The 9,182-nt window shown below is 48.7% G+C and overlaps 1 protein-coding gene across 1 annotated transcript; it reads right to left on the minus strand.

The window, feature by feature from the left end:
* Window positions 1-6,686: 6,686 nt before the first annotated feature.
* GLOTRDRAFT_16179 (uncharacterized protein) lies at window positions 6,687-7,771 on the minus strand (the record flags this gene model as incomplete). The annotated part of the gene is made up of 6 exons (XM_007870463.1): window positions 6,687-6,827; window positions 6,964-7,138; window positions 7,195-7,235; window positions 7,297-7,369; window positions 7,424-7,483; window positions 7,545-7,771. Coding segments are annotated over 6 exons (717 nt in total), but the record flags the coding sequence as incomplete, so codon positions are not given.
* Between the last annotated feature and the right edge of the window lie 1,411 nt (window positions 7,772-9,182).

Below are 9,182 nucleotides of genomic sequence, written 5' to 3' on the forward strand. Positions count from 1 at the left end.
CCTACTGAAGCGATTCCCATTCACACTGGTTGTTAAAATGAAAGAGATATATTTTGTGAGAATTTGTCCGAAATGCGCTCTTTACCGCTTATGGTGCTATTTCACTCCCAAAATTGGGGCTGAAGAGTTATATCTGTACTGTGAGATCCGGGACACATAGCTAGGTAGACGTACTATAGGTAGGTAAGTGACAAGTGGTTCATTAATTTTGGGATGCATAAAGTGAGCGGCGCAACAGCGCCGCGGAAAGAAAAATGATTTTGACTTCCAGGTTGCTTAATTTCTTGCGATTCACATGAGCAGTGGGATACACATAGAGGTGTCCATTCAAACTTAAAATACCACCAGGTTTTGCCTTAAGCTATCCAGAGAGTTAATACGGCGCGCAGCGCCGCGAAGCAAAATTCATGTGCTGTGGAAACCGAAGAAACTAGCCTCGAGGGATATTTCACGCGAGGGAGATCCCTGAATATAGCACTAGTATACCCTTTCAATAATATGCCCCTTCTGAAGCTCACAGGGCCCGAACAGAGTGTCTTTCCCTTCTCTTTCTCTCTCTCCTTCGATTTAATTTCTTTAATTTCTTTAATTGATCTAAAAGTCCACACCTATAGTACATAAGCCCACGCCTTACCGGAGCGCAGGTCGTCAGAATCAGCAATGCGTTATCCGGAGCTTCTCGAGCGCCTCTTTGACACCGACATGATGGTATGTCGAGCGCTGAACGCTGAGGCCTGAGTATGGTTCCCTCCAAACGGGTCCAGGCACCACAGGAGAACCGTTCCATCAGCTGCACAGTACCCCAAGTCTGTTATGGTTAGCTCTTTACACTAAACTTCTCTTATTGACTTATCCGTCCTCTTCTTCTCGTTTGACAGGCTGCGTTCAACCCTTGATAGTGATGCTTCCATCAGCGCTACTGGTAGTACTTCCATTTGACTTGCAGCTGATGACCAACTGAGAATTCCGTCAATGTATTTTCCTTGCGCTTGGAGTCATCAATAGGGTATGCATTCAAGGGCATGGGCATGAGTTTATGGTTTGATAAAGACCAGAATGAAACCCGAAGAAATATTCCCCGTCCGGTCGAAATGTCATCTATTCTAGGCATACGTTGCAGCAGATTCCCTATCGGCTCCAGCAGACAGAATTGGCTGTTGTGTATGCCAGTATCCGGCCGTGGATCACACAGGTCACTTAGGTCTCACACCATAGTGCCAAAGTGCTTCAGGCCACTGTCCGAATCAGCGCCCTCTTTCTAATGCATAGCGATAGAGATTAGTTCTTTCAAATATATGATCTGACTGGACAAAGGGCTCACAGCACGCTCCGGCAGTGAGAGGTCGCGCAATGCAAAGCTCTCGTGAGTTACATTAATCCGGACCGCGTTTGGAACTGCTGAACTTCTGGACGATGTCGGATAGTTATTACCACTGGCGCATTCCACAAGAGTGGAATCGGCGATATTCCCAGCATGTCCGCTGTTGAAGAAAGCCCGATTGTTGAAACTTGTGACGAGCGCGTTGGCATACCTGACGCCGGCAGTTCGACATGTCGGTTGTCAGCGCGAAGGCACAATATGCATGATACATACAGTTTGGTTAGTATGATCCCTCTGGAAAAGACAATCAGCATGAAGGATACCATAGTAACACAGCTACTGACGGGCATTCATACAACAGAGTGTCCTTCAAGAAGACTTGGGGGGAGTGGGCCAATGCTGTGCATGGCTGGTTACGAGTCCTGAGCTGGGCATAAGATACTCCCTATTTTACACTGTATATCATAGAGCTGACACAAATATTCCTATCTTTCTTGAAGTATTATTTGAATTTCACTAGACCTCTCAAGATCATCTTGTATATTCCTTGATTTGCTATAGAGCTCTGGTTATATTATGGATTTCCCGCATTTTTCACAAATTTTCTGGCCCTTCTACAGCCTGCAATCAATTCTAGATACCAATGATGTAATGGCTCTGCAGATTGGGTGAACCTGCAGAGAGCCTATGTCATAGAAGGCGGGAGCCAATCAGAGTCCAGGAATCCAAACCGACGCGGCCCGCACCTCAGCCACTGACTACAAGCCACTACAATAGTCAATTCCCACGATAAGCAATAAAAGTAAAACCGCCATGCGGACTAGGACAAGACACACAATCGATAAATTCACGAAAATGCTGTTGTAGACCCATATAGCATACACCCCAGACTAGAGAAAATAAAAAAGAGATAGGACGAAGAATTGAGCCCGCAAATGAGCAAACAATGGTCCCAGAGACTACAAAAACGCGCCAAAAGTGGTTTTGTAGTCTCACATACAAACAGACTTTTAAACAGAGTTTCCAAAGTGTAGTCCACAATACAAACTATAACTCCCACGACTTCTCGGCACAAAAGGTTCTCACGGGGTACAACGTTCGGCACGCAGGCATATTTTGCGCGTAAGGACTCGTCCTTCGTACCTCAGGACTCGTAACCTCATTTGATTCCGGGTGGGCCACGAAGTGAACGAGATGACTCACTGACAATATGACGAACAGCACGCCCTCCATAATCGCCACTGACGCTTTGTTTTGTGTTAGGGACTAGACACATAGCGAGACATTCCCTTGTCTCACCTGTCAAACTACCGGTCTCCACAACGAAAGTTACAAGCCTGCACACAAGTCGGTCGGATTTATTCACTCCAGACCTAGCCCTCACTAGCTATCAACGTGGGGCATCACGTAATGATGTTCAACACAGGGTCACGTTATATGTATCGTATACTTACAGTAACTGTCATTATCACAGCAATGCCAACATCAAGTACAGCGCCCGCCAAGAGCTGGCCCTATGGTACATGGCTGATTAAGGAAGTAGACGCAAGAGGCCAAACGGACGTACTGAGACAAGCGGGGTCACTGCAGATGCCTCAGCAGCAGACTTGACATTCTTTATCTTGAGAGGTGAGGAGCGGGCATTAGGACGTGTATGCCGCATTGTATGAACCCATACCTTGGAGCCAACCACAATTCCGAAGGTCATGATGCCCAGCGCAAACTGACCATGGGAGTGGAACCATGGTAAACAGGTGTCTGCTTCGGATAAAAATACAACCCACCACCGCGATGACTGCCGAGAAGACTCGAGTCCCCGTGAGGACCAAGATCCTCCAGGCATAGAGGATTTGCACAACCGCTGCGACTATGGCAGTCATAATAACCACACTGAACCAACTGTTGTTGAAGGAGGTAAGGACGTTGACATTCCCGTACGAGTACACATAGACCATATATACGTCCGATGTGATAAGTCCCGTCTGCACGCATTCCCATATGAAAACACCGTAAACTTTGGAGCGTGTGGTGCAGATGAAATTAGATCAACACTGGTAGTCACCGTCAGTAAGATAGCGAGAATCGAACCTAGGGCTTTGATCCAAAATGTATCATGTTGGAACCAAATATGATATAGATCTAACGGAAACACCCCGTGGGTTCTATTGAGTAGACCTTCCAGGATATTAGAAAAGACTCACAAATTTGGGTCGATAAAACTCCTTGCATGCCCCAGTTCATGAGGAATCCAAGGATCTCCAGAGCAACATCAGCGGAATAAGCAGCAAAGGGCTACGACTCCTACTAACTTGTGGTCCAGCGCTAGAGAACAATGCATTAGCACTAGATTCTGCTATGATATTCCAGGAAGATGCATACAGACGATTCACCGAGGGCATGGCGGTTGCCGGGCAGGACATGTTTGCTAGGACTCCAAGTAATTTCCAGAGGAGGGAATGGCGTGGGCGAGGACACGATGTCACCGGTGCAGATACATCTTATAAAAGCAGTCAATTGATCTCCGGGCAAGCCTTGGCCGCAGTGAATACAATTGACATAGTATGATCTCACGACACACTTTTGATCCTCGGATCATAGTGCATACTGAGGTCGTCCACAATTCAATGACTTCTCTTCGACACTGGTAATCTTATGGACCAGGTGCATGCCAGCAAAATCCCAGAATTAGGATAGCACTATCTGCGACTCCCAGTCTGTTAATCAAGTTCCTGTGGACCCGAAGATACGCCAAACGTGTAGAATCGGAGCTATGCCCTAGGCTGTGGAAGCACAGTCCTGCGAGCCTCCTGATATCACAAGGAACATACCAGTTACCAACCGGCAGCGCCAGATGTCGCTGCATCTCCATCACGATTACCGCTACCTTGGGAGCGGTCAAGTTACTCTCCCCGAGTCATTACTTAGCAGGTTGTCCGACATATTGACAAGATCATGCTTCCCTAGCTGTGCCCGTGCAACTGGGAAGTGACCGGCTGGCTCAATGGTGCCTCAGGTGAACACGGGGTAGATCATGTAACAGCAAATTGACTGCAACGAAAGTCAACTGTCAGTTAGAGGAAGATTTTGGATGTTTGGGTGTTACTTGGCGCGGCGTTGAGTGCTTACTCAATACTATCAGCCGCCAGACTCACGGCCAGAGCATTGGAGCATTCACAAGCGGTTTCGACCCTAAGGGACATCAGATACTACCAGGTTGTTTTTGCGGAGTCCGGTCAACTTCTGACATGACCGTTCTGGGCCAGGGCCCAGGACTCGCAGCCGTTTCGGGAAGACATCGCTTCGAACTGGCCCACGAATCCGGTCCTCGGAAGGTGAGTTCACGGCTGCCAGAGACTCGTGACAGTCTTTAAATGCAACAAGATGCTAGTGTTCCAGGAGAAAGTTGCTGGCCTTCAAGTTACTTTGACCTAAGGTTGCACGAACCCCACACTGGTACTTGGGGGGAGGGTTCCGTCTAGTGTTCGGGGAGAAAGTCGGCGGTAGTTAAAATAGCTCTGCTTGCTGCAAGTAACCTGTGTAATTCCTTACATTGACTCGAGCTCTTTAGACCATCAGATTCACTATATATATGCATCTGTCGTTGATGTGGGCTTTCCATGAGGCATGCGAGCAGAGCTGCCGCAGCCACAGGGCTGCAAAGCAGTGTGACTCGGCGGGCAAGAGATTGTACAGGGAATTCCGCGGGCTCTGATTGGCTGGGAATTCCCTTTCCTAAATCTTTCGCCCGGCCCTACAGTACTTTGCATAAAAGTCCGGAAACCGCGATTCGCGAAATGTTGTTTGTGCCAGCCAAATAAACCTATATGGGGTAGTCGATCACCGTAACGCGGGCTGTTGACTGGTTGGCGGGACGCTTCGACATCCATGTATGAGGGTCGTTCTTGGGGGATTTTAACCTCTGCGTGCTCGATATCCTAAAGAGATACAGATCTGAACATTATTTAGCCTTGAGACGGGCATTTGTGTCCCAGGAGTGATATACAGTCGACTCTCCCATAACCCATAGCGGTCCGTGGACCCAGAAAGGTATGGGTTTTCGGAGACCATGGGTTACCGGAGTGTGACATAATGTGACATTGGCGGGTAGCGTGACATGTGGCAGGGCGCGCGGCATATGCCGGATGGTCCACATCATGCTATATGTCGCCTGGTATGGGTGCCCACTGCCATATTGGTATAGTTTCTGGGTCGGAGTATTGAACAACTCCATAGTAAATGTTTTAAAAGTAGTAAATGGTGGTCGATAGGGGTCTGATTGAGCTAATAATAGGATGATTTATGGGTTATGGACCCTCCAGGAAGGTATGGGTTATGGGGTATCAGAGAGTTATGGGTTGTCGCGACGATTAATTAGGAACCAAATTGGTGGACGCAAAAATGTATGGGTTATTAGAGGTTATGGGTTATTGGAGGTATGGGTTAAGGGAGAGTCGACTGTAGGCTGACTCGAGGACCGTCGCGCCCTCGGTCAGGTGTTACCCTATAAGGGATTGTCTGGCTGGGACAAACAGAAATGCGCGAAACGCAGTTTCCGGCCTTCTTTGCAAAGCACTGTAAAGACTGCAACTCACGAAACATGGGCCGGATATGGCGACAGCATGAGGATGCCGTGCGAAAGCAGTCTGACCAAGGGAGTCTCCTCAATCAGACTCACTTCCCCGACTCCCACGGTAGTTGGGAGGAGGGTTCTGTCGGGAAGAAATGGTCGCTCCACCATACAACTCGCTCTCGCCGTGATAACCTCATGTAAGCAACAGTCCCAACTGGACCGACACCACTTTCGTTTCAACTTGAAGACAACTGCCCGCACACGCCTAACGTGAACGATCAAGTGATGCAAGTGCATAGCATTCGATAAAAGGATGCATTCAAACAAGTGAGGCCAATAGATGAGACTAGCATCTCTGAGCAGCAACCGGTAACTCGAGAAGCCCCTTTAAATACTGATGTAGATATAAGACAGGACTATATGAATACTGTGTACATGTCTGTCAAGAGTGGCATTCCGCAGCTTGACCACACACTAGTACTGGAATACTTAATGGTTTCTGACTGGAGTTGGGGATTGGCGCTTGCACTGCTACAATGGATTACTTTCTAACTGCGACTAAACGGTTGTAACCTGGTATGGGAGGCACGGGCTTTATTTGAATTTGGGCTTCGTTAGCGCTGTGTCCATATGGTGGCCAAATCGAGTCTCAAATGACTGTAAACAAATGTGATGATACTTCACGCGAACTTCGTAGTCAAATATTAATCATCCAAGTACCCATGGCTTCGATCGCGACATAAATTCCTGGGTGAATCTGGGCCATTTTCCACCTGTCCATCATTGGGCGGCCCCGGAGAGTGAAATGCACTCTGAGTTCCCTACCACGGTAAAATTTCTCCCGTCTTCACCTCCCGAAGTCGCTTGCCCCTGTGATAACAAAGCTACACTGCCCGATTCTCCGGCAATGCGCATACTTTTCGCAAGCAACGGTACCTATGGTCAACGTTCAGTTCCCACCAATACTAACGGTGTGTATACCGTGCGGAGACACGTACATCAATGATAAATCGTGGGCCCAGATACCTCTGGAGCACAGACATAAGTAGACTATGAATCGGGATTGGCAAACCGCGAGTCCAGCATTAATGCGGATCAAGTTGAGCAAAGCACAACACACGTACATCATGACTGCCTCGAAAGGCCTACTCTCACCTCGCTCAGCACCCCGTAAGAAACCTGGTCTGAGGATGATTGTCTCTTCGTATCCCAGTGATGCAAGCGCCATCTCGGTGAGGCCCTTACTCCTGAAAGGCGCGGGAGTTGCCAGTATTATGCAAAGCACAAAACTCGCGGTACCTACCTGAGGTACAGTAAAGACGCATTTGGGCTCGCGCCGTTGCTCTTATGCAAGCGGGAGGGACGTAAGGACTTATCGAACGGAATGCTACATATATGTACCCACAGAGAGGTAGACAAGACGCTGCGTGTGCTGGGGATCGTTGGATTTTGCTGCTCGAGCGGCATTTACGACATAGCTGATGACCCATTATTTAGCACAGGTCCCCGTAGTGTCTGGAGTAGAGACGTACTCTCGATCTATCCTTTCAAATGCAGCAGAGTTACCCGCCTTTGCTCTGGTGGTCCCCAGTCTTGAAGTTCCGCCACGTCAGTATGTAGAGTTACCCACGACGCACATGAGGAGGACCGTACATGATATAGACGACGTCCCACTTTCCCTCTCTCAAACCCGCCTCTTCGACCTTTTCGAAGTCTATCGTCTTCTGTTCGAGCTTCTCCTTGTCCTGCAGGTCGTCAGGCGATGTCACCCAGCGCCCGTACTCGCCCACGCGGCTATACTGAGAGCACGCAAGTAGTTCACGCAGGAGATGCTTCCCCGTCGCGCCAGTGGCGCCCAATAAAAGTGCAGATCTACCAGTAGCTAAATTGCAGCATTGGAGACTAGTGTCAACAACTATGATGACAGGGACCTGCGACCTACCTGCCATGTACAAAGGAGAATAAGGTCGATAGCTCCTAGTACTTCTACAAGGTAGGTATGCCTTAGTGACCGCGAAGCACGTCCACTGCAAGCAGAATAATATATGGGTTGTGAGCATGCGTATTAATAAGAAGGCTGTCTAGACCCGATAGCGCCACGCCTCGATCTCCCGGATGAAGCGCTCTGGGATGCGGACGGGCCAACGCATGTTCCGAGTATGCCGCTCAGAATGATTCATTATAATCTGATAGACAGATGGAAACCGCATGTCCGTGGTAGACTGTCAATAGAAGACTTACGTCTGCTTATCTGACTCGGAGTTTCGGATTTCACGGGTCTATGTTGCAGCGAGGAGTGTAAACATAGAGTACTGACTCTTCCCGCTACTGTAGGTACTAAGGTAGTGGGTCTTAGACCCCCCGGACGTTCGCAGGTTTCCTGCGATCGTTTCAAGATCTTAGGGTGCACGTGGCAATTGATGTGTGTTGGGTCATTGATTGCTACTAGAGTTGGGACCCGTGGCCTTGCCACTGGAGTGCACTGTCATGTTTCAGCTATTTCCGAGCAAGTAAAATAAAACTACGTATTTTTACAGATTTTTGTGAATCCTATTTACCATAAGCAATGTAATGTCGGTCCTGTCTCTCAGTTGGCGGCACTTGCCACCCGCCTCCCTCGGCCAGGACCCGTGTCGCCGTGCTTTGCATCTCAGATCATGGCTTCAAGAGATATGGATTACTTGTTTATATTTTATTTTTACCCCATCACTTCAACCCTCCATTTTGATTCCCATTCCTGTTCCCATTCTCCAGCCAAAATCTGAGGGACCCTTATCAGCTACTCAATCCCATTTAGATTTTCTAAGTTCCATTAACAGCCACATTTCTACAACACCCATTGGGCAGGCTACTGTATGCCTGCAGCGACTGAGACACCCGAGTGACACCGTTACCAAGCCTTCTTAGGCTTGTGACTGGGCTCGCAGTGGCGAGCCTAACGAGGCTCGCAAACCTTAATTCCGCACCCCAGCTGAATCCCCCGCCGGGGCCCTGTGCTTTACGCCTGAGTCTGTGGGCACACGTCACCAGCCTTCTAGCTAATAATAGTCCGCGCCTGCTCCTAACCCTAAGTTCGCACCTGCCATTGCGCTTGGCGCCGACGCCTGTCCCGACACTCATGCTCATCGTCGTGCACAACGGCCACGACTATGACGCTGCGAGGCCACGTATAAAATCCAAAAAATCGTCATAAATTCTAGAATATGTATTAGGACTACATGCAGTATCTGTGACAATGAATTAATTTCTAGTTACTCCTCAATTGTTGTTGCCGGCTGCAGCAAGGAGAGG

Source organism: Gloeophyllum trabeum (assembly GCF_000344685.1).
Source record: "Gloeophyllum trabeum ATCC 11539 unplaced genomic scaffold GLOTRscaffold_00012, whole genome shotgun sequence".
NCBI classification, from domain to species: domain Eukaryota; kingdom Fungi; phylum Basidiomycota; class Agaricomycetes; order Gloeophyllales; family Gloeophyllaceae; genus Gloeophyllum; species Gloeophyllum trabeum.